The 26,798-nt window shown below is 37.9% G+C and overlaps 1 protein-coding gene across 2 annotated transcripts in view; it reads right to left on the bottom strand.

Moving 5' to 3' along the window:
- Positions 1 to 26,798, bottom strand: part of FGD6 (FYVE, RhoGEF and PH domain containing 6) — a 131,480-nt gene that overhangs the window by 102,140 nt on the left and 2,542 nt on the right. For both annotated transcript variants that reach the window (XM_059681955.1, XM_059681954.1), the window contains exons 2-3: positions 22,203 to 22,474; positions 20,074 to 21,902 (exon numbers count right to left, since the gene is read on the bottom strand). In XM_059681955.1, coding sequence (XP_059537938.1) covers positions 20,074 to 21,902; positions 22,203 to 22,474 — 2,101 coding nt within the window. The remainder of the gene's footprint in view (positions 1 to 20,073; positions 21,903 to 22,202; positions 22,475 to 26,798) is intronic.

The raw sequence follows: 26,798 nt of genomic DNA, 5'->3' as shown, positions 1-26,798 counted from the left end.
GGAGCTTGAGACTCCCTTCCGATTGAAAAAGACAACCGTGTCCTCAGTTGCCAGCCCTTTCTACATGCACTGCATCCTCAGTTACCAGCCCTTTCCACGTGCGCTGTGTCCTCAGTTGCCAGCCCTTTCCACATGCGCCTCCGTACCTCTGCACTTTACTTCCGCACCTCCTCTGAGTCTCAGTGTGCTTTTCTCTTTCCTTCTAGCTGTAGAATTTCCACTCAGCCAGCCTTCCTGTGGTTCTGGATGATGTCTGTTTTGTTTTTTAATTGTATTTTTGAAGTGGTTGTGCGAGGCAGCAATTTCCGGTGTTTACCTATGCCGCCATCTTGGTTTCTCCCTGCATTATTTTCCATACAAACAACTGTAGACCTACTTTTTTTTTTTAATCTTCACCTGAGGATATGCTTTACTGATTTTAGATAGAGAAGGGAGAGAAACATTGAAGTATGTGAGAAACATCATCAACTGCATCCCCCACATATGCCCCGACGAGGGATTGAACCCACAACCCAGGCATGTGCCCTGACTGGGAATCAAACTGGTAACCCTTTGGTGTACAGAATGATGCTCCAACCACTTCAGCCATACCAGCCAGGGTCCTAATTACATTTTGCATACATATCCCAACAGACTCTGCCATGAAAAACTCAAGCAGTTTTCAAGTTAAAGGTATTATTATTATGTGCTACAGAAATATGACATATTCCAAGTTACATTAAATACAGACCCCACTATAATACAATCGTGGGGAATTACAAGGGAACCAGAGGTTAAACCCTTTAGACATCTGCTTTCAGTCCCAGATCTTATTTTATCCCCGCCTACTAGAGTGTTCCCATTTTCTAACAGGAACCACATCCTGTAATTGGGATTTCCCATTGCTATGGAGTAAGAACAGTAGGCTTCTCGGGAGCCCCTATGGAGGCAGGGAGGGGGGAGGTTGAGTTGTTACTCATGAATGAATCAGCCCACTTCCTTATTTAGAACTATACATGAAGAATTATTATTTATCATGTCTCTTTCTCAGGTACTATCCACAAAAGAACTGACTTGAAGGTCTACTCTAGAACGACAATGGATCATCGATAATCCCCCAAATCCATATGGAACCTATTTCTTTCTCAGAGCACCCTGGGGGTAAAGGTCTATTTTTTCCAAGACTGAGAGGTTGTAGAGGGCATCAGGAAAGGGCATGAGTTTCTTTCTCCACTCTTAAACCCACGCATCAGTTTTTTTTCCACGAGTTACACTGCTGAGTAGCTAGCTCTGTGATTATTTTTAGTCTACTTGATTGGGAAACCAAGGAAAATCATAACATTGCTATCAAACTTGGGTAACATCTTCGACAGCTAGAGTCAGAGAAAATGTAAGGAAGTGAAAATAAACATGCATTCAAGAAGTGAGATAAACAGATTCACTTTGAACAGGGTCACAAAGATTTCATCAAGTTTCATTCATTTCTAGAGAAAATGCAGTAGAGGAGAGAAGAAAAAACACTGGTTTCAGCCTAAGACAAACTTGCATTTAAATCTAGACTCTACCACTCACTAGGTTGTATATAACTATCTGGCTCTTTAATTTTATACTTCCCTAAATCATACAATTGAGATAATACCTCAGCCTATGAGGCTAAATGAGATAATGTGAACATGCCTGGTACACACAATAGACAGGAAACAAACACATTTTTTAAAAGCAGACATGTGAAGAGGGGAAACATCACGGTCCATTGAACAAAATAGCAAGAGGAACTGGAAATCTTTGTTCTTGCTCACCCCTGGTAACGCCAGAAGTTAATGTGATGCCTGAGCTCTCTACTTCTGATATGAATGAATTCATAAAATGGACTTTCTCCTAATATCTCACAAAAAATAGTATCGTGACCTAGCTGGCTTGGCTCAGTGGATAGAGCGTCAGCCTGTGGACTGAAGGGTTCCAGGTTCAATTCCGGCCAAGGGCACATGCCTGGGTTGCGGGCTCGATCTCCAGTGGGGGGTGTGCAGGAGGCAGCCGATCGCTGATTCTCTCTCATCATTGATGTTTCTCTCTCTCCTTCTCCCTTCCTCTCTGAAATCAATAAAGAAATATGTATTTTTTTTAAAAATAGTATGGCATGAGTAAGCAAAGCCAGCCAGCCTGCTGCCTCTTTTTGTAAGGCCTGTGAGCTAAGAATGGTTTTTACACTTTTAAATAGTGAAAAAAATCAAGAGCATTTTTGTGGCATGTGAAAATTACATAAAACTGAAATTTCAGTATCCACAAATAAAGTTTTATTGGGACACAGACATGCACATTGGTTTCGTACTGTTTGTGGCTGCTTTTGCATTAAGAGTCTAGACTTGTATACAAAAATGACTTCAGAGAGAAACTTCTGCATTACCAGTCTCGTGAAACAGCTCATCACAGCGTACATGGCTGAGTAAAGAACTCCTGCGGTGAGTTCATATGAGCCATGGTTTTGCAGCAGGTCACTCCTGGGCTTGTTTCCCATGTTTAATTTCACTGCTTCTTTTGGGTAGCTTACTACTTTTACAATAATATCCCAAATCTCAGAATAATCACAGTTTCACACATGTCACAATACTGATTCCTACTTAAAAAGAATTTCAGTCACCAACATAAATGACTAATTTAGAGGTATCCCACTAGATCTGAAGGTGCTTTTTAAGCAACTTTCTAAAAGTTAGCTTTGTCCCTCTTTGGTAAATAATGATCATAATGATGACAACCTAAATGAGCAACAAAGCTGAAAAGGCCTACGAGTGACATAAGAAGCATGTGTCACTTACGCAATGAAGTTGCTGATTCCTTTGGTAACATGAACTTCATTTTGCAATGTAAAGCAAAGTACCTGTATTTCTTTTCTAAATGCAGGTTTTTGTACTGGATTAAAGTGCAAAGAGTCTAGTTGATGCATTTCAAAACACTGATCTTCTGCCACTAACTAAAGGCCCACGCACAAATAAGAGGAGCAGAGAGGAGGGAAGCAGGGAGAAATTAAGATACCAGAAAGCAGTAAGAAGAGTGGAAAGAGGAGAGAAACAGGAGCAGACAGAAAGGCAAAACGCCATCAGTTCCTCCATCTGTGATGTGGGCACGTGTTCCCAGAGCCTTTACTGAGCTCCTGAGGGGTTAGGCTTTGTGTTAGGCCCTGAGGTGACACACAAGAAGGAAGACTGTTCCTGCCCAGGGGGAAATGGTGCTGACAGCTCCTGCCTTTCTCAAGTGCCTCCTAGATAATAATGGCCTAGGGACAGAGATTAACTACCCCTAAACTTTCCATTTATTCTAAAACTTTCCATGCCAAAACACAAAGCAAACAAACAAAACCCCCAAAACTTTCCTCTCAACTGGAATAGAAGAGGTTAATAAGGAAAAGGGGGCAGCATTTTTCTTTTTACTTCCTGCACATTTGACCTTTAAAAAAATTCTATATAACTTTTATAATTAAAAAATTAATAAAGAATTGAAAATCCCCATCCATCCTTCTTCAAGTTTACTAATCTCAATTATTTCAAGCATTCCTCACAAATAGTTGTTGTTGGTTTTTAATATAGAAAGAAAAGGTCAAAGGCAAGGGAAAGAAGGGGCTGGACACTGACATCCCCATCTGGACTTCCCCCCAAATGCAAACAATAAAATAAAAAATCACACCATGTTGATATGTGAATTATAGCAATGGTTTTCAATATACTTCCTGTAGACAGCCTAAAAATAAACACTCTTCTAGAGCAGGGGTGGGGAACGTCCGGCCCGCGGGTCTTATAAGGCCTGTGAAATTATTTGGTCTGGCCCTGCCAAGGCATTAGGGGTGAGTTAATTAAATGTTTGACCAAATATAGCAGGCTAGTTTTTTAAATATTATTTTTTTCTGTTTATTTAATAATGTTTAATAGTGTTGTTTTTTGTGAAGAAGTCTTTTGTTGTTGTTGTTGTTAATCCTCACCCAAGAATATTTTTCCATTGATTTTTAGAGAGAGTAGAAGGGAGCGGGAGAGACAGAGAGAGAGAAACAGCAATGTGAGAGATACATAGATTGGTTCCTCCCTCATGCATCAGGGATGGAGCCTGCAGTCAGGGATGGAGCCTGCAACCAAGGTATGTGCCTTTGACCAGAACTGAACCTGTGACCCTTCAGCCCAGGGGCCAACGCTCTACCAACTAAGCCAAACCTGCTAGGACAGCAGGCTAATTTTTAAGTTGATAATTTTGTATGGCTTGCAAATGATGTTATAAATATCCAAAATGGCCTTTGGCAGAAAAAGTTTCCCCACCCCTACTCTAGAGTTTCTATTCCCATCAGTCAAGGTAAACCTAGGAAAGAAGGACTATTTTCACCCTAACATCAGGTAAGCATAGTGAAACAGAAGTTTCTATAAACTCCAATACCTCTGTTGAGCCACAGATTTCATTTATGGAATCTGCCCAGGAGCATTAGCAGACGTATTTCAATGAGCAGGTAGAGAAGACATTGATTTGTAGAGTACAGAAGAGCATACAAAAATACTTTGTGTCTTAACAGTAAGCAGGCTCAATAAGAATTAATGATACTTAGAATTACTACCATCGAGAGTCTATCTAATCAAGGAAACGGCTAAGATCTCAGTGTAGCCTACTGCATGAAAGCATCAACAGTTACTCAAATTATAACCACTGGGTATAAAAACAAGCCTAAGCTCATTTTACCATTAAAAAAACAATTCCTGAACCTATTGGAGCTAATGTATTTGCTTATTTTTACAGTCTTTATTTAAATTTTGCCCTACAAAATGATTTCACATATTTTAATGAGACCAAAACCCATTTCTTTTAGTCACAGAAAACTTTCACCCTTCAGACTTTTCTGTTATATTCTTCACTAAAGCCTTAGTGACAATTTTTGCTGGGGTCCAACCCCAGCAGGTCCAGGGGTCCCCAAAGGTGTGGACGGAGTCGGCGAAGAAGGAATGACATGAAGACAGCGTTCAGTTGATCAGCAGCCTAGCCAGGATCTCTAGCCAAGTTCTGGTCAGGAGCTCCAGCAAAGTTCTGGTTAGGATCTCCAGCCAGGTTCTGTGTCCATGTTCTCTTGCTAGGTTCTCCAGGTTCTCCAGCCAGGTTCTGTAGCCATGTTCCCTTGCTAGGTTCTCCAGCCAGGTTCTGTCCAGGTTCTCCAGCCAGGTTCAGTCACCAGGTTCTAGTCAGGTTCTCTTGCCATGTTCTATCCAGGTTCTGTAGCCAGGTTCTCTCTCTAGGTTCTTTAGCCAGGTTCTCTCGCTAGGTTCTGTCTCTAGGTTCTGTGGCCAGTTTCTGTCCAGGATCTTTTGCCATGTTCTCTCCAGCAAAGTTCTTCTGTCTCTAGGTTCTGTGTAGGTTCTGTGTTTAGGTTCTGTGTCTAGGTTCTGTGTCCTGTTGTCTTGTTACATCTGTATTTATACCAGTTGATTCCAATCCTATCAATCTCTATTCCAAAGGTTAGGGCGTTTCTTATCTCCATTCCAGGGAGTAAAGATTATGTAGCTTAAGCATGATTGTTCATAGTTAAAGTGATTAATTACCCGCCTGGCACTTAGTTAAGGGGTTTTATTCCCTCCCTAACTTCAGGGGAAAATCCCTACCTGGGGAAATAACCTTTCTCAGAGAGGTAACCTTGGTTAAAACACACAGTGCCAAGAAGGTGAGCAAACATATTAAGAACAGCATGCCATATATGCCAGGTCCCTTGAAACAGCAAGGATGGACCAGCTCCCGGCAAGTTTTCATTTTAAAAGTCTTTTTATACTTCCCCAAATACAGTGCTCAGTACACAATGTGCAATAAGTACCTGCTAACTAGAAATAGTATTTAATATATGTAATTTATTAAAGAGTTTTCACTGGTTATCTGTGCGACTTCATAGCATACTTTCCCTGGCTTCTGAACAGCTAAGTTATGGGATTTTTTAAAGTTGTACAGTCAGAATACTACAATATAAAGGTAAAGAGTTTTCTCAAGTTTACATCTTTCTAAAAGATTTCATAACTTTCTTAGATAACACTCTTAACATCTTTCCCATCTGGATACCCATGTTCTTGAGGTTAACAGACTTTACTTGGAGACAACAGAGCAAAGAGCCTAAAATAATATAGTTTGGCAGATTGATAGGATGTTTAAATCTTCAAATATTTATATGGATAATTCACCCTGTATGGGAAAACATGTTTTGTGTAGCTAAATCATTATGATCATTTCCCATATATAAAAACTGCACCAGGCCCCTTCACCAGGCTTGTGACTTCGGGACATCTTTGTAAATTTTTGCTAACTTCAAAGATTCCTACAGACTGTCCAGATTGTTTTCCTTCTAATCTTACTACATATAAGACATGTCCTTTCATTTAAGAAGAGTTTTCTAAGACTTTGACTTTTTTGTGTGATACAATTGTCTGTGTTTTCTGGATAGCACATGAAGTATGTTAAGATCTATACTACTTAGGAAACTGTTAAAAACAGCTTTTGATTGGCGTGGAGTTAGATCCCATGGCTTTTTCTTCAGGTTTGATAAGAGGACTAGTGGAATGAGAAGAATGGAATGTTTCTTGCTTAACTAGTCCATAACATGGAAGGAAAGCTCAGTACGGACAGATGCATGTAAGGCCTTTTAACTCAACTTCTCTCTCCAAGGGAGCTTTGTTTTAGCAAGTAGCAGTAATTCTCCAAATCAGTGTAATTGCTTTCCAAAATTAACAGATGTTTCCTGTGCATTCTGCAAGCCTGGTCAGTGGGATACTGGTTTATTCAAAATGCAGCTGGATTCTGACCTCACACAAATAAAAGCAATATATAACCTGACAACTATTTACTCAGATGTGACCACCTATTTTGTGCCAGGTATCTGCTGAGGCTAGTGATACAAAGGCCTTATAATTTCTTACAATATTTATTTTTTCATATAGCTTATGTTTCTTTTTTTTTGGAAGGGGTGGTAGGGGGATGTCAACAAAGTGCTATGAGAAAATAGTGAGTTAGTGCTGTGCAATAGGAGACCAAGGAAAGGGGTGTCTTACGCTGCTTGGTATATAGTAAATGTTAGTTATTGCTTTTATTATACTACTAGAGGCCTCATGCACGAAATTCGTGCAAGGGGCTCAGCCCTCGCAGCCCCAGCTTCGTCCAGAAGGTCATTCGACTGTTCAGTCTAATTAGCATATTATGTTTTTATTATTATAGAATTATTATAAATAAACAGGATATGACAGGCAATATACTATGGAAGGGTGTGGCACCACAAGTATCCACAAATTCACTTCCTCATTCAGTCTTTCAATAAATATTAACTATGTGCCTACTACATATCAGGCACTGTTGTAGGCACTGGGGATAAAGTGATGTAACAAAGTATTTCTCATTCATACAGGTTGTATTCTAGTAGGGCAGACAGATGAGCAAATAAATAAATAGATAATATATTGATAAGAATAGGACATATTAGAAAGAAAAACAGAACTGTGTAAGTGATTAGATAGGTGGTGGAGGTAGGGATATTTTGTTACCTTTTCTACATTGGAAGGAAAGATTTTCACAGAAGATAACATTTGAGTTGGGTCTAGAAGGATGAGAGATAATTTGTCTCAGAGAAAAAGTATGCCAGATAATGGAACAAATCTTTGAGAGGGAATAGGGTGTTTAGGAATGTCAGTCAGTCTTATATAGGTGGGTAATTTCATAAGATTAGAAAAGCCAACTGGGCCAGACAACAAAAAGTCTTATATACTAAGTTACAGAGTTTCAATTTTATTCTCTAGGGAACTGGCCACCAAATGATGCTTAATTACAAAATATGTAATTCTTTAAAAACAACAACAACAACAAAAAACATGCCCTAGCCAGTGTGGCTCAGTTGGCTGAGCATCATTTCAGGCACCAAAAGGTCGCCCATTTGATTCCTGGTCAGGGCACATGCCCAGGTTGTGGTTCAGTCCGTCGGGGTGTGAAAGGAAGGCAACTAATAAATGTTTCTTTCTCACTTAGATGTTTCTCTCTCTCTCTCTCTCTCTCTCTCTCTCTCTCTCTCTCTCTCTCTCTCCCTCCCTCCCTCCCTCCCTCCCTCCCTCCCTCCCTCCCTCCCTCCCCCCCTCCTCCCTCCATTCCTCCCTCCTTCCCTCCTTCCCACTCATCTACCTACCTGTCTCTATCTCTCTCTGCCCCTCCTTCTTTTCATCCCTCCCTCTCCCTTCCCCTTCCTTTCTCTCTCTAAAAAAAATAAAATAATCAATACAAAACCTTTTTAAAATAACAAGAATTCCCGGTTAGAAAATGGACAAAAAAACCCAGATTTCACGTTAGAGGATATACAGATGGCAATTATGCACAAGAATACATATTTAACATCACCAGCCATCAAGGAAATGCAAATTACACCACAATGGGGTGTTACTACACACCTATCAGAATGGCGAAAATAAAAAAGTGACAAACACCAAGTGCTGACAAGAATGTGGAGACACTGGGTCACTCATACATTGCTGTGGGAAAGTAAAATGATTCAGCTACTCTGAAAAACAGTTTGGCAGCTTTTTATAAAACTAAACATGCAATTACCATGTGAGCCACAGTTGCATGTCTGGGTATTTATCCCAGAAAAATGAAAATAAATGTCCACACAAAATCTGTACATGAATGTTTATTATAGTTTTATTTCTAAGAGTCAAATAGTGGGACTGACCCTTTAACTGGTATCCTTTAACTGGAATAATACTGCAATATAAAGGAAAGAACTATCCATGCATGTAACAACTTGGATAATTCTCCAGGGAATTATGCTAACTGAAAAAAGTCAATCCCAAAGGGTTATATATTGTTATGATTCCATTATATATAATATTTTTGAAATGAAAAAAATTTGAAATGGATAATTGGTTGCCAAGGATTCGGGAGTGAAGTGGGTAGGAAGTGGGTATGGTTATAAATGGCAACAAAAGGGATCTTTGGTAGTGATGGAATTATTCACCATCATACCTGACGGTGATATGCAAACCTATAAATGTGATAAAATTATATAGAACTAAATACATATCCACAGAGTACAAGTAAAACAGGGGGAATCTAAATAAGATCAGCAGATTATATCAATGTTAATATCCTGGTTGCATTGTTTTACTACAGTTTAAAAAAATGTTACCATTAAAGTATACTGAATTTTTCTCTCTGTACTATTACTTACAACTGCATGTGAACATAGTTATATCACTAACAATTTCAATTAAAAAATAAAAAACAGACTGTAAATTTCTTGTGACTTCTAGTCTGACCAACTCTCTCTGAAGTAGCTGATCAGCTACTAGGGAATAAAGTCACTTGAAAATACCTCCTCTAGCAGTTAAAATGCCACTATGCTTACATTAGAACCAGACACCTTTGAAATCAACTGTCATTAGGTAGGACAGAGTCATGGAAAACTGGCAGATTGAGGCCATGGTATTTCAGCTGGCTTCTATAAAAGCCTTCAGAGCAGTATCACCCCACTGTCCTTTTCTATTCAATTTTAGCATAAAACATGGGAAGAGAAGAGGCAGGAAACAAGAGAGGTAGGGCAGTGAAACTTCTATGTATCTGGACACTAAAAACTGTAAGCATATGCTTACATGCTATGCCCTTTGATAATGAAATATCCTGAAAATGAAGCTAATTGTGTAGCTCTTTCTGGGTTGATTTTAATCTGAATTAAGTTGCAAGAAAAAACTAAAAATTCATTATAATCTAAAGTATAAGATATTTTAAATGAAATACGGTTTGAGTCCTTTCGTGTATATGTATCTACCATTAACAGCCAAGTAGAAATTTGGTCTTACCAGGCTTGCTTTAGAGCAGCCTGTTATAATTAACACATAATTATTTTACGCAAACACATTGTTAAAATGCCCAGCAGGGTGTGCACAGAATTTAAATATGTTTTCTATAATATAATTTACAGCATTTATTTGCTTAAAATGAGACTAGCCAAGTCCAGTTGAGCCTAGGCAGGATGAATACAGATGCAAAATTAAAAAGTCATAAAAAGACATTTCAATCCGTTTCACCTTGGAGGTAGATTCAGCAAGCTCCTGGTGGACAGGGTCAGAGATTGTGACCAATGTCAGCGGCCCTAGCAATGATGCTTTATCTAAGAATTTCTCTCAACTGAATGTGCCCTCTTGCCCAGTTTCCAGGTCTTGTCATTTCATAATTGAAAAGGCTCCAGACAACAGCATAGTGATTGCCAGAGAGAAGGAGATGAGGGGAGGAATAAATGGTGATGAAAGAAACCTGACTTGTGTTGATAAACACATAATATACAGATGATGTATTGTATAGAGCTGTAGACCTGAAACATAATTTTATTAACCAATGATACCCCGATAAATTCAATTTAAAAATCCATTTTTTAAAAAGGCTCCAGAAATACTACCTCTTCTAATTTTCAGCCACAGAGAATATATCACCTACCTCTATTTTGGGCGCGGGGGGGGGGGGGGGGGGCATTACCATTCATTTAAATCTATACCTTCATTAAGATATAAAAGATATATTTCAGCCTTACAAACATTTTTACTTTGGGGATCCATAAATAACAATAATTAACTGTTAAACCACAGTGCTTTAGAGGTCAGAAAGTATCTGACAGACAATGAAATGAGGAACAAGGATAAATGAGATTAAAAAAGCAACTCTCATGTAAATCAGGGGGGAAATATGAGACATACATAATCCTTTCTGTGTCATTAACACCCAAAGTAACTGGTAAACAAAAAGGATCATTTTAACTTGCTTTGAATAGTGGCCACCACTAACCTGACCAAATGCAAATATGGCAGATTAGTTCAGTTTCCAACGACTGAAACATCTATTTCCTAACCATAAAAGTTTTCCAATCAATGAGCTCTTCTTGCATGGAAGATCTGGGGCCTCGCAAATGCTCATTAATGTCTATACATATCGCTGCAAGTGCTCCTGTATTTGCCTTCTAGATCTTGAACAAATTAGTGTCAGTAATAGTTGTCTCTTGGGTAGAAGATTCACAGACCTCTACCAATATTAAACATAAAAAAATAAAATAATGGCAAAACAAATGCCCTACAGGCCAGGACAATATGAACATGTTGTGATTTAAAATCAATGTCTCAGGATCAGAAAACATGGTTTCACACTCAGTTTATCTACATATTAGCTGTGGACAACTTAGTTAACTTCATTAAGTCATAGTTTCCTTATCTGTAAAAGAAGATAATATCCATCTCATAGAATAGTAGGGATAAAATAACACAAGCGAGATCCTAGCTTAATGCTTGGCATGTCAGAAATGTTGAGTAAATAGTACCCAGTACCATTAAGTATAGGATACATGCTATGTGACGGTAACAGCATTTCTTTTTTTCTTTTTTTTTAATATATTTTATTGATTTTTTACAGAGAGGAAGGGAGAGGGATAGAGAGTTAGAAACATCCATGAGAGAGAAACATCCATCAGCTGCCTCCTGCACACCCTCTACTGGGGATGTGCCCGCAACCAAGGTACATGCCCGTGACTGGAATCGAACCTGGGACTCTTCAGTCCCAGGCCGATGCTCTAGCCACTGAGCCAAACTGGTCAGGGCATAACTGCATTTCTTATCCTTGATATTGTCTGATAAACTTTTGATGAAATGGGGGAACAACAGATTGATGGGGAGTCAGATAGTTGGAGGGAAGCAAGTTATGCTAACATACAGGGTTGGACAAAAGTGGGTTTATAGTTGTGAGTATGCAAAACACAGTTTATTCTTGTATTATTATTTATTAATTATAGCATAATTTACTTGTATTACAACTGTAAACCTACTTTCGCCTACCCCACATATTAGTGGGATCAGACATTTTTTTGGCTGAAAAGTTTCTGCTTAGTTTGAATACTCGCCTGCCTCAAATCACCATTTAACAAATTAAGCCACGTAGTCCTATGTTCATATACAGCTATGTGCAGCCTTCTTTCCTGACAGGGATAACAATACCTGCTACAACAAGAAAAAAGGCAGTAGTACCAGCAAACCGAACCTTTTTGGGACAACTCAAGATCACTTGAGTTTTCTAAATCTTGCTGGCGTTCTCTGTAATGCTTCCACAGCAGCCTTAGAAGAGGCAATGTGGTATTTTGAAGCACCAGGTTGAAGCCTTGGTTTTGCAATTTCCCATCACTGTGGTGTGAGGAAAGTCAAGGACTGCTGGGCTTGGTTTCATCAGTGAATGAGGAGGCTGGATTGATTGGATAAATTTACAATAAATGAATTTCAGTTCTAAAATTTAATGATTCTATGAATACATTTAGCCTAAAACCATTCAAAGACATACTTGAATTTCAAAAGATTTCAAACTACCCAAAAGGTTCCCTAACTTTTGCTACCAAATACTAGTAAATCAGACCTAGACTCGTGAATACCACAACCAAACTGGGTGGTAGAGAGCTGTAGTCTCACGTTTCTAACAGTGAAGTTCTGGAAAGAAAAATTAAATAGTGAAAAAGCTACTCATTTAAATGGAAATCTCTGTTTACATGTGACTGCCCATACAGCTAAAGACCAACTAAAAGGTAGGAATAAACACACACAAAACAGTTACCAATTATTCCTTCTTTACACATTATATATACCATGCTGGACTTGAAATTAGTTGTCAAATAATTCAAATCAGAACTGCTTTTCATACTGAGAAAGAAAAAGAAAGCTATTCTAAATTTATTAAAAACCACATTTATTCTTTAATTCCTAATGTTTCAAATGATACTAACATATGCCAAAGTATATCAACTGTTACCAAGAAACTGACTTCAAAAAAATATATGATCTAACTAAAACAAAGATTTCAACAGAATCCACAGGAGCTAAAAGAACAAGTAGCTACGCCATTTCAAACATAAAACGGCTAAATGTGTTTGTTTTCCTTTTTATTTTTATCCAAACATTCAGGAAAAACTGACTTTCTTTGTTCAGTGTTTATTATTTCACCTTTCCTGAATCAGAAACCAAAATACTTTGATAAATGGGCGAGTCTGGTAAACAGACCCTTGAACATTAGGGACCAGAAAAACTAATCCAGTTGCATTTCCATCTTTATCCATTTTTCCTAAAGTCACTACCACTGTGATTCAATTTCTTTATTATAGAAGGGTATGATAACACCAAATACAACCTTACTCCAATTCAATTTATATGTAACTAAAATGAATTTATAATACATGCAAACAAGAAGGACTGAAAATCTGAAAGACAATTGCAGAAGACAGCTGTTTGTCCTGGAAATACTATCATAATACTTTATTCCACTGATAGTCTATTTGGCCGACCCAATTTTTATAACTCCAATGATAGATTATCTCTGTCTGATGTCAAAACTACTTGCAAAAACTTTTTTTTTTTTTTTGCTCTCCCAGAAATCCATGAACACAAATAATTATCAGTCCCAGACTAAACCACCAAAGTAGATTTTCCATACCACCCAGAAGAATACTAGGCAATTCCATTCTTGAACTTAACTTTTAATCTCAGTATTTAATAAAAAGGTCAGCACTTTTTTGTAGCTTCCCACACCCATAGCGCTACAAGTCAAACTGCTCTTTATTCCTAATATAGTTTTAAGAAAATAGCATAATAAATATGCTCATATAAACATGTCTACTGTTTTAAATAAAGGGCTTTCCTTAAATACCAAATTAGTCTATGCAATGCCAGGAAATGATGATATATGTAAAAGAAATCTCTGTCAAAAAAATAAAGGAAATGTCTCCAAGAACACAGAGAGCTTACAAAACTAATATACAAGAACATACCCACCCCCTTATGTATGAACTTAAGTCTGCATCTGGAATTCCACGGAACTACCTAAAGGACTGGTGAGTCAAGGTTCATCTTCTATACTTCTTCATCCTGCTCCCTTCCCCCTTAATATTTTCCTCAACACACTAAATGTTTCCTCTTTAAATACACTAGCATTTAAGATTTATAAAAACCATTTCGTTCTATTGTTCTGTTTCAGTCTTGCCACAGTCTAATTTTTTATTACTTTCCATTGTATTTTTCATATATTAGAAGCTAAATATGTTCTTGTGGGCTGGCTAGGAACCTACTCCTACTCATAGTTATTTCTACTGCAAAAATGCATTCTGAGTTCCAACCAACCTACTTATAGGTTTAAAACACTCACAGATTGATGGATTTCTGATTATCATTATCTATCAGGTTCTTAGAGGAATTAAAAATGCTTAGAAAAAGAATGAGGTCTCCCCATATTTGCTTTTTCCCAAAGAGATCCTACTGGGAATATTTCTCTAACAAATAGGTTAGAAGCTCATTTTGCAAAGCAATTTATGTCTCGCTGATGTAAACAGTTGAAATTTTATGAAAACTTGGCTAAACTATAAAATGTTTATAGACTTTTTAATATTTAAAAATTTAATGAAAGCCCAGCAATAAAAAAAACAATCAATTATCTCTAAAGATGCCATCCTTTTCCCTGAAAATGTGCAAATAAATATCAGCTATCTCAAAATAGTATAATTTTATCAAGCAAGACAGGATGTCTGTGTGTGTGTGTGTACACACAATCGCAATGTTGGATATTTGTTCTTTCATTACTAACTGAAAATACACCTTTAAAAATAGTGACATTCTGTCACATTAAAGCATATCTATCAGATACAATATCACTTACATGTTCTGACAGGAAATTAGACCAAAGGAATAGAGTTGGACAAAATACTGTAATTCAACTACTTACCAATACTTATTTAAAAGGAAAAAAGAAAGCTTTATTGCCAAGAAATAAAATCAAACGCTCCTAGTTGCAGTTTAAAATGTAGGGTAAGTACATAAACATATTTGCCAAAACTGTGTGGCTATGATTCCAACACAAGAAACACAGAATTAAAAAGTCATACAAATTTTTGATATTTCCTGAGCTGATGCTGAAAATAGCTCACAGGAAAGTGCTACTGTTAAGATATACGAATCCCAACCCCACCCTCTATGCATAATCTTATTGGTGTTATGACAACATGGAAAGGCTCATTAGGGCTATTAATTTATACTTTAATCATTATTAAAATTCAACAATACCACCAGACGGTAAATGCAACCCAAGAGAAATATTTTCTAGACCAGGTCTAATAATTTATAACATAAATCCTATAATGGGATTTGAGGCAACTTGTAATGCCTTTTGGCAGCTCTTTAAGCACAGTTTTGTTTAAAATGGTGAAAAAACAAACAAACAAACAAAAAATTTAGTACTTGTCCTTTATCAGAGAGGAGGGCTACTGATTAATTAAAAACAAATGATGCTGACGTTTGTTTTATTTTGAATTCTGGTGCTTGAGGAAAACCAAAAGATAAATTCAAACCTTTGAGTGATGGAAACTTCTGGGCAAAGTTTCAAGGGACAGCAATTCACATTTTCTGATTCTATTTCCTCTCTTCTCAGTCCTCCTCAGTCTGCAATCTGGTTTCTTTGCTCAGAGCACCAACAAAATTGCTCTTATCAAGGTTACAAAATGACCTGGAAATGCCAAATCAGGTGTTGTCCATTTTACAAGCTTGGGTACCTCTGAAAAGTCATCTTTATTATCCTACTTGGGGTACAACTCAGGCAAAGCTTGGATTAATAAAACCATGTTATCTATAATTGTCTGCCGCCTCACTGACCAGAATAGGCACCCCTTTCACCTTTTAATGCACACTGCTTGACGTACGGTCAGTATTTTGGAATAAATAAATTGAGGGCTTACTAGGTTACCTAGGAAAACCCAATTCCCGTACATTTTCTCTGAAATGCTTACAGTAAGAACAAACTAAAATCACAGAGGAAAATCCTGAGATGTTTCCAGGGAAAATTTTTATTGGTTATAGAATTAAGAAATCTGCTATAACTTCAAGAGGAAAATTCGAACATTTGGACACTATTATTTTGTTGATTTGTCTGTAACTCTTTAATAAAGGCTCAGATTTTTGGAACTTCCTTATGAAAATCAAACTTCTTAAGTAATAGTTTGATTACTTAAGGAGTAACGGAGCACTCATCACCTACATACAGTAAGAAAAAAAGGACTGTTGCTGGCTAGTTGTTTTGGATTTATAATGCCTGAAACCTTCTGGCAAAGAGAGCTCATAACTGTACCCAAAACACACCCGATTTGAGAACCCTGTGGCTTCCAGAGCAGTGACCCAATGATGGTCTAATTAGGAACACATAAAAGCTACTGTTTCAGCCTAAGTGCCCATCAGTAGATGAATGGATTAGAAAACTGTGGTACATCTACACGATGGAATACTATGCTGCTGTAAAAAGGAAGGAACTCTTACCATTTGCAACGTCATGGATGGAACTGGAGAGCATTATGCTAAGTGAAATAAGCCAGTCAATAAAGGAAAAATACCACATGATCTCACTCATTCATGGACAATAGAGACCATTATAAACTTTTGAACAATAATAGATACAGAGGCAGAGCTGCCTCAAACAGATTGTCAAACTGCAGTGGGAAGGCCGGGGAGGGTTGGGGGGCAGGAGATAGGGGGGTAAGAGATCAACTAAAGGACTTGTATGCATGCATATAAGCATAACCAATGGACATAAGACACTGGGTGATAGGGGAGGCTAGGGGACTGTCTAGGGCGGGGGGATAAAATGGATACATATGTAATACCCTTTGTAATACTTTAAGCAATAAAAAAAAAAAAAAAAAAAAGCTACTGTTTCTACAGCCATAGGAACTGCCTTTCATTCTCCCTCACCTTCAGATTTGGCTGGTCTTCTTTCCCCACTAAGGGGTTTCCCAATGCCACTCCTCACTCATCCAGCCCTTCCCAGTTTCTTTTACTCACTTATGACTAGGGGTCAGAAACTCAATTAGCAGTATCATGCAGTTAGCATAGGATAATGGGGAGGGGAAAGGGGAAAGGACAAGAATAATAAGAAAAGAAGGGAAGGAAAATCCATTGCTTACTAAATGGCAATGATCCAGCCCTTCCTTTCTCCTTATCACTCCCAATGCTTTAGTCTTTCTCACAGCAAGCCCAGCCCCCAATTTCCTCATTCTTCTTTAGTCACCTCACCCTTTCCACAAACTCTGCTGCCTCAGACCCAGTGGATTTGCTCATCTTGATATCCTGGTGCTCAGCCTCACCCTGGCCAACTCTCCTGCCTCAGCCCAAAGAAGTGCTGAGAGGAAATACTCACCTGGGAAGGGAGAAGGGGAGGCCAGAACACTAGTGGTTAATATAATTTGGGGGCTAAACTTTACCACCATTCCCAAAACTATTTCTTTAGGGAATATACTTCAAGTTTAAAATTATCATGAACTTTTAAAATAACAGAACCCTTTTGGAATTGGGGACCACCTTTAATTATTTCCTGATAAATTATAAACATGTTGTTATAAATTTGAAATGGATTCATGAAATCTACATTCTAAAGAAGGTGACCATATGAGCTACTCCCAAGCTTGCCAAATATCTGTTTGATCCAGAATCCAGTTATATATTGTAGACTCGGTGAGTTCTATAAACTAGTCTCGTAGGTGAAATCCAGACTCTTCCCTGAGGGTTGAGAAACTGTTAGACACTCTTCTGATTCACTCCACAAAAATCTTAAACAGGGTTCATTTGCATTTTTTTCTTATCATTTTAGAATCCTAGGGTGTTGGATTTAGAAGTACTCTAAGGAACAGATCTACAGTTTCAACAGCCAAACAACCAAAAAGATTTCAACTTGGACCCTCTCAGCTCACTTCTCATTTACCTTATTTTAGGGTGTCCAGGTGTCCTCCTCATAAAGCCTTGGATTTTGCTTCTGCATCTATTCAATGTTATCATTATAAGGTGCAACCTCCTAGCTGTTCATCTGATCCTATGACTGCAGGCTTTTGATTCAGCTGGTACATTTTAGGGGCCTCAAGCCCGTTTACGGGTCCTCGCTTTAGGACTAAAGAAGAATATCTGGAAAACTAAATTCAAAAGCAAAGCTCACCCACTCTTCACCAGACTACCCTTCTTACTGGCCTGCATTTTGTTCACAGCCACCCTTGGTGTCCTGGCTTCCAAAAAGAACCCTCCTCATGAATGCCATCCAGCTGAACTGGCTGGCTGTGTATATTTATTTACCCCTTCCAACCTGGTTCCCTCCAGCCAAGCAGCAGTGCCCCTGATAAGAAGCATATCAGACAAAGAACAAGTTCCAGGTCCTGGCTGGGTAGCTCAGTTAGTTACAGTGTTATCCCTATACGCCAAGGTTGCGGGTTTAATCTCCGGTCAGGGCACATAACAAGTATCAAACAATGAATGCATGAGTAAGTGGAACAACAAATCAATGTTTCACTCTCTCTCAAATCAATAAATCAATTTTTTTAAAATAAAAAGAACACGTTTCAGAATTTACAGCCTGTGTTAGAGAAAATGACAAACTCTCAGGATTTAAGCATGAGAGCCAACAGGAAACTTACACCAAGAGCCAAATCTCCAATTTCAAGAAAAAACTTCATTTTAGCTAAGAATAGTAGTATATCATGAAGAAGCCAAATTCATTCCTCTTTCTCACAGACACTCACACATACTTACACACACACACACACACACACACACACACACACACACACACACACACACTACACAAAAGCATGTTAAAAGGAAGAGAGTACCAACAAAATTGTTCCTGAAGAGCAGGCATGAAAAGTTAGATGTGGTGGGTTTTTTTTTAAGTTAGATACTTAACTACAATTCTCCATGGAAATATTTACACCAAGGAAGAGGCTTTTGCCTGGATACTATATTCAGAATCAAGTCAGCTATGAGAAAAGTTAGGCAAGGGAGGTAAATTATCTTTTATGGATCAAAGGAGGAAGGGCAGAAAGGATTATGAGTAAAGAAAAATGCTAGGAGAATATCTAAAAGAACAATTTATTTTACTTGGTATACTAAGATTTCATTAGATCATTTTATTTATTCAATTCATCCAATCATCATGTTTTTAGCCCTATATACCATACGTTAATATTTCTACAAAAGTCCCATTTTAAGACCTGAGTATTCAGAGGCTTGAAGTTAGTGACCAAAGAAAAACATGAAGACTTTTAAAAGGTTAGGTACAAAACCAACACTTTAAATACAATGCAGAGTCTCCCTTTGAGACAGTGGAGAAAGGAAGCAGCTGCAATGGTTGCTTCCTTTACCTCTTTCCCATTCGTTCTCTCATGTACCTAACTAACATCTACTGACCTCTATTAAGCCCCTTTCTTGGCCTCATGCAGGACAAAAAGACCTCTTCATGGTGCTTAAAACCAAATATACAGATCAGACATACCAATAAATAACCATACCACAAGACAGATTGAGAGAAAGGCCGTAAGGGTAGCAGAGCATAACTGGGAGGTCAGAATAGGAAGTAAACATTTCCCACTAGGTAACTGTACATGCTTTCTGAAGCCAATCATTGCTGAGCTAGACCATCAAAGATGGGCATGGTTTCAAGAAGACGAATGGAATGGGTATACCACGGGTAGAATGTGCTTATACAAAAGTGTTCCCTGCATTTTTCCTATATCCATCTGAAGTTAGTAATTAGCCTTCAACAAGTAAAATAAATAATCCTCAAAGAGTAGTAATTTTTGCAAATGTAGAAGTTTCACCTGACAAGGGCACCATAGGTAAGTGCATGAATTTTAATAACTTCAGATTTCCTACACCTAGCAAATAAAGCTCACTAAATTGGCCAATTTCCTCCCCTAAGTTCCAGCTATAACTTCCAAGTTGATGCTTTTGAGGCCCTGGGACCTCTCTGGTCCAGGTCTTTCATACCTATACTATTACTGGTTCAAATTCTTTGAATAAGCAACTAAGGTAGGGTAACTACTTCACACTTGCATTGCAAATACCCAATATGACTGTATGATAAAAGGAGACTGCTCTTTGAAATAATTTAATATACACTTAACTAACCCACTTTATCACCAAGTGATCTTTTCCCCCCATGTGTGAGATTTTACCTGACAGGGTTTTGAAAATTAATTTCAGTGATGCACATAAAAGAAGTGTCTGTCTGGGACCTAAGTGTTACCTGGAATGCTGCTGTGTAGGTCCAAGTTGCAGCTGGCCATCTGAAGCTTCATACAGGTCTTCTATCTCATACACATTTGCATCAGTGTCCTCCATGCTGCTGGAATTCTGCCTTTCTAACTCTAGAGTTTTCCCGACAGCCATAGCAAGTGGAAAGTTCTCATACTCGGGTATTTCCTCATAATGGCGTACATTTTCATAATCTGGTGCATAGTCACTTGTAACAGATTTACAAGGCGCCTGAGATGTTGCCTCCCTAGAGAGCATTTGGTCATCCAAAGACTCAGCTCTTGGTCCATTAGTTGCACTGCTCTGGCCCCGAGACTTCTTCCTCTTCTTTTGAGATTCCAGACTGTAGTTATCTGCAGAGTATGACTTGATGGGTTTATTTCTCTTTTCTTCAACTAATACACCATGCCAATCACTTTCAATCTCTTTTTCCTCCCCACCTGAGAGTCTGCCAGCGATTGTGCCTTCAAGTTGGCTACTCTTGGACCAAAATTTCTGGAAGTCACTCTTCATGAAACAGATGGACAGCTTCATGTTGAGCAACTTCTTTAAAGAGTGTTTCCTTTGAGAATCTTTGCAAGGCTTAGTGCACCTATCCATATCCACAGCAGACAGTGATTTTGCTCTAGGCTTGGTCAGGGCATTTGAAGGCTCACTATTTGAGGATGTGGTGATAGACTTTAAGGATTCTGGGTTCCCTTTAAAGGGTAAAATAGGATGAGGTAATTTCCACACTGGCTTTTCTAAAGTCCTTTTGGACATCTCAGAGGAACACGACGTACCATGGTTTTGGGCACACAATTGTTGAAGGTGATTTCTTTCCGGGTCCTTTTTTTCTTCATTTGAGGAATATGAACTTTTCTCCATAAGCTCCTCTGAGGCAGCCTTTTTAAGCATTCCTGCAGCAGGCAAGCTGTGTCTTTGAGGTTTTTTGGGGACAATTTTTGAGGAACTTACATCTTTCATTGTAGATTCCTTTTGCATTTGAGGGACAGCCCCTCCCAAGTTACAGGCCATAGGTAAACGTTTGTTGCAAGCTAATTTCAGCTGCTTAGGCAGGCTCATAGATACAGTACTGCATCTTATAAAACTGGTCCGTTTGTCCACAGCAGGTGACATACTAGAACCATCTATTGTCTTGCTGTCGGAACTCAAATTAGAATCTGTATCCAAAGAAGGTGTCATTTCTTCAGAGGAAGGTGTTTCATGACACATGGCTTTCTGGGAATCAACTAAGTTTTGTCTGTCACTGTTGGAGTCCACATTCAATTCACTTTTCTTTCCTGGTTTCACTTTGTTCACCTGTTCCTGGTTATACAAAACATTCTGATAAATGATTTCATTGTTTTTCAAACTATCTTCAAAAAGACAAGAAGAGTTACTGTCTAAATTCTCTGGTTTTTCAGTACTTTCACTAGGAGTATCTATGTGCTCTTGACGAAACAGCCGTGCGGCACGTGTCTTTCTGGGCTTGGGAGTTGGAAATTTTGAAGTACATGGTACTAAGTGAACTTCTAAGGGACCAAGGTCTTTGACTTCTGAGTTCTTACTAACTCCATCTGAAGATAAAAAAGCACTCCTTTTACCATGTGCCAGAGCTTCTTGTTCAGATGAATGAAAGCAAATATGGCTTTTTTCACTGTCATCCTGACAAGTTTCAATATTTTGAAGTTCATCGATAGGAAGTTGCAGGAGGCAGTAGTGATCAGGAACCTTTTCAAAGCTGGACTGGGAAGGTGGCAAGTCTGAAAATTCAATTCTGAACTGTCCGTTGGAGTTACAGCCCTCATTCGTTTCTGGGTTGTCTGTGGAAGTGTGCTTCTGTGGGGAAATAAAGGGTGATGTTCATTAAAACATCTTTAAACTTCTCTTCTAGGATGCTTACCTTTAAAAAACAACTGTACTCTGGCTCTTGACCATTTCACCATTAGAATCATTTCTACTCATTGTTTTTATAGCTGAAACGAACTCATCAATTTTACTATTTTCTAAATTTTCAGGCATTTCTAGTGACTCTAAGACAAGTTGCTTTACACACAAATTCTCTCTATTCCCAAGCTTATGGATACACTAACTGCAGGAACACATTGGTAAAATATAACCACAGCTCTGATGCCCTACCTTTTTGCAAGAAGAGCTGTCAGCACTTTCAGGTAATTCCTGTTTATGTTCTTCCAGATTCACGATGGTTTTCCTTGACGGTGACTGCCTGATGTCACAAACAGGTGAGCTTTTCAGAACTTTTGGTTTCGGGGCTATTGCTGGTTTGGTTTTCTTTGTTGAGTGTGGAACACTAGAAATCACAATATCAGGTTTGGGTGCAATAGGAGGTGGTACTGACTTATTATTTGCCACAAACTTTGGTTTGGGGGCCAGTGGTGGCTTCTTAATCTCTAGAAAGAAAAAAAATAATAACATGATTAAAAAAAAAAAAAGCAGGAGATGATAAATGGCTACATTTGATAACTTTTACTTTTGACAAAAAGGTGCACCTGCATTTTACTAGGTAGATTATGTTACACTAGGGCCCCAGTGCACGGATTCTCAGCCTGGCCTACACCCTCTCACAATCCGGGACCCCTCAGGGGATGTCAGACTGCCGGTTTCAGCCTGATCCCCGGTGGTCCAATCCAGACAGGAGGAGCCCAATCCCATCAGGCCCCATCCAGACAGGAGGGAGGCGGATCCTGTGCATTGAGCGTCCAACCAGTCAACCTGTCATTCAGTCGCTTAAGGCTTTTATATATATAGATTGTATAGAGTCAATATTAGCCTTAAAATTGTCTCAGTTCTAGAGTACATAACTTTGGGTATATTATACATTTCTTAATATGGTTTTTCTTCTAACTTTGGAACAGATAACCATAAGTTCAGACCACACTAAGTGAAATAAATGGCTTCTCCTTGGGTCCCAAGTAATAGGAGAAAGTACTTCAGTTCATTTGCTAAGTGCTAAGAGTTGAATTTACCTGTTATTTGTAGGACACAACTCTTTTTTTTTTTTTATGGCAACCAAAAAGTATATTAATTTAATTATATTGAAATAAAAGATTTCTGTTCAAAGGAACCATGAACAAAGTCACTAAAACAATAGAACACAAGATACTTGCAATATCTGAAACAACCAGGGTTTACCCTTTCTAGAATATATAAGGAATTTCTGCACATTACCCAGGAGAAACTGTCAACCCAGTGCAAAATGGTTGAAGGACACGACTAGTAACTTATAGATGAAAAAACTCTAAAGCTAACAAGTACTTTGAAGAGATGTTTAAAAGCATTAATAATCGGAGAAAATATAAATTAAAGCAATAATGAGATCTCACTTTATACATATTAGACTGGTGGAGTTAGAAAGCTAGATAATGCCATATGTTGGAGGCAATGTGTTGATATAAGAACATAATCCAATGCTTGAGGTAATGTGACTGGTTATAGCAATCCTGAAGATCAATCGGGCAGCTACAGTCAAATTTAATATGTTGAGCCTGAGAATAGAGATATTTAAGAAGGGATCCTGGTGGCTAATTGGGCTGAAATTTAAAAACAGAGCCAAGCAGCAGTTGCTAAAACAGGGTCCTCTTGTACAGCTGCACTTCACGAAGAAGCCTACACTGATTTGCCTGCATGCTGGCTGAGCCAGCCCTTATAAAGGAATTCTGGGAATCCTATATCAACCAATAGAATTAAAACGTCCAATCAGAGCTGTGCAACTATATTCTCATTTTCATCTTCACCAACTAATCAGAGTGGCTCCATTCTGACCAATCAGGATGGTGTTATTTGGACCAAGGATACAACTCTTTAAGCTTCTCATATGAATAAGCAATATTCTTCTACCTCAAAGATATACAATAGAGATGTGTAAATGCCTTTATCAATAACCTATATCACTAAAACCCCAAAACAATCTTAAAATGAAATACAGAAATCAGAAATTTTTCAAAGTTAAAACTAAAAAGTAATTCTTCTGTATTAGTTGAGGCTCATAATAAAACTAATATTTCTCTGTTCAGGGGCTGTCAATGGGGAATTTTCATTCTAATCCTTCATGGAGCTCAACCCCAGGTCTAATCAACTAGTTTCTGGGATTTAAGCCTGGACATATGTATCCCCTGGACATATTTTTTCTTAGGATCCCACAGGTGATTATGCTGTGTACCCTTCATTAGTGCATTTAAAAGATGACCACAATGTCTAGTCTTCCTAGTCATTATATAAAAAGTACTGAGAGAGCACCTATTATACTGAGTTAGATTTCTACAGATCTGCTGTTAGCCTAGAAACCTAATAATAGCTTCACACAAAAGACCGATAAAATGAGACATAGAGAGCCTGAACATTAGGTTTTTTAAGTTCTTTTAAGTTTTGCCACCCATACTGTCATTTATCACATAGTCATACTTCCTCAGTGAAATCCTGAGGTAAAATATTTTCTTACATTTCTTACATTTATGTTTGTTCCTCCAATATCATCTAATGCTTAATAAAAACATGATTTACTAAAAAAATAAACTTTCAAAAAAAACCTTTCAAAATATCTACTGGACATTGTTTAATTACTTAAATACACAGAGGCTTAGATACTTCATATGGTGATGAATTTCTTTGCAACAAAGGAAATTAGTCACAATGCTCGGGAAGATATTACATGGAACTGAGTTTTAAAAAAATTAAAAAGAGTTCCTTTTATCAACCAAGGAAGAATTTCCCAAACCTCTAATATTATGTGTTCAATCAAGATCACCAGATAACAGATGCTTTCTCACTCAATATAATGTTGTGACAAATAAAGAAAATAATGAAATATTTTCAAAATAACTTAATACAAATTCCCAAAGCTTTTTACATTTTCAGTTATCTATCCAATAAGCATGTTATTAGTTTTTTGTTTTGTTTGTTTTATAGGAAGAAAAAAATTGGAAAGCCCTTCAAAACCTAATGCTAAAGCTTGGTATAATGATCTCTCAAATTCAACTCTTGGTCTATTAAGTCAGTTCTTAAAAGAAAGCCTGAATGCCCTAGGCCTCTTCCCAAGCTCTCATCTTACTCAAGTTAATGAAAACTGACAAGTCGTCATGTTGATTTCATTTCTGTAACCATTCTTAAAGCATTCTACCTCTGGGATTTCTGAAGGAATGGGGGGGAAAAATCCATTTTGCAAGATGAAAAGGGTTCTGGAGATTGACTGCCCAGCAATGTGAATGTACTTAATTAACACTACTGAACTGTACACTTAAAAATGATAAAGATAACAAATTTGTGTTATGTGTATTTTACCACAACCAAACAAAAAAAGAACCCATCTAGGCAAATTAATCTTTTACTTTCTGAAAATACAGCTTTGTCAGAAGCTTCCAGGTCATTTAACTGATCGATTTTTTATTTGTAGTTAAATTTTTTTAAATCCTCACCAGAGGACATGCTTAAAAAAGAGAGAGACAGAGAGAGAGACAGACAGACAGAGAGAGAAAGAGAGAGAGAGAGAGAGAGAGAGAAGAGAGAGAGAGAGAAACATTGATCGGTTGCCCCTCCACAAGTGCCCTGATCCAGGATTGAACCAGCAACCTAGGTATGTGACCTGACAGGATATCTAATCTAGCAACCTTTCGGTGCACAGGACGATGCTCAACCAACTGAGCCACTACAGCCAGGCTAATTAAATTGTTTTTTAATCTCTGTTACCAATTTTATTCTTTTCTTTAAACGTGCCTTCTATATGAGTCTGCTTCCAACAGACTTAATCTCTGTTCTCTTTAGTGTCCTAGAAATTAAATTACTTACATATGAGTTGTGGTTGATTGCCAACAAAAGTAGCCCAGCATTATGTACCTAATGCCCTCAATGCATACTCATTGAATTAAGTAAACAGCTGTGAAATTTGGCTCACCAGTGCTAGTTAACCATGTACATATTAGACTTCAGAGGAAGTCAATAATACAATGTGGGGAGCTGGCTAACCTAATTATTTGCCTTTCTGCAGATCTGGCTGCCTCAGTTTCCTTACTTGTAAATAAAGAGTTGGACAGAACTGTAAAGCCCATATGATTCTGAGATGATAACTTCTGAGATACTTGCTTCAGGAGAACCTTTATTTTCTCCAGCCCCTTTTGTCCTGTATGATTTTTCATCAGTATAACTTTGTTTTTCACCACTAGAAAGCAAGCTCCAAAAGGGCAGGCACTTTGTCTCATTGCGATGTCCCCAATGGTGAAAATAGGGCCCGAGGAATAGTCAGACCTGCCACATGCACTTACTCTTTAATATTTCTCAGTAACAGGAAATTTCTTTTTTTTTAAAAGTCCATACCCATTTTAATGTAGATAATATTTTGAAAAGTATCAGGAATCAACTTCAATAGGATTATTGAATAAGTTCTTAATTATTAGTAGGAACAAGTATTCAACTAAGTCACTGGTACAGAAATATCTGGAATCCTTCATTATTATTATCATAACTTTTTTTCATGGCTCTATTATGAAAAAAACACAACTCAAAAAAAAAAAAAAAAAACAAGCCATTGTATTGTGGTCTGCTCCAATGTCAAATTCTTGAAGTAAGTACATGATCTTTGGAAATGGATCCAGCACCTTTGCATCTTAATACTGTATCAACAGTCAGACCCAAAGCCTTTCAGAGTAAAGCAGCAAATCTTTTATTTATACAGCTGTTTGGCTCCAGGAAAAAATAAGGTAAGACTGTAAAGCACTTGTACCA

Source organism: Myotis daubentonii, chromosome 2 (assembly GCF_963259705.1).
Source record: "Myotis daubentonii chromosome 2, mMyoDau2.1, whole genome shotgun sequence".
NCBI lineage: Eukaryota > Metazoa > Chordata > Mammalia > Chiroptera > Vespertilionidae > Myotis > Myotis daubentonii.
Note: the sequence above shows the minus strand (reverse complement) of the source record. Positions and strands in the feature narration are given on the sequence as shown.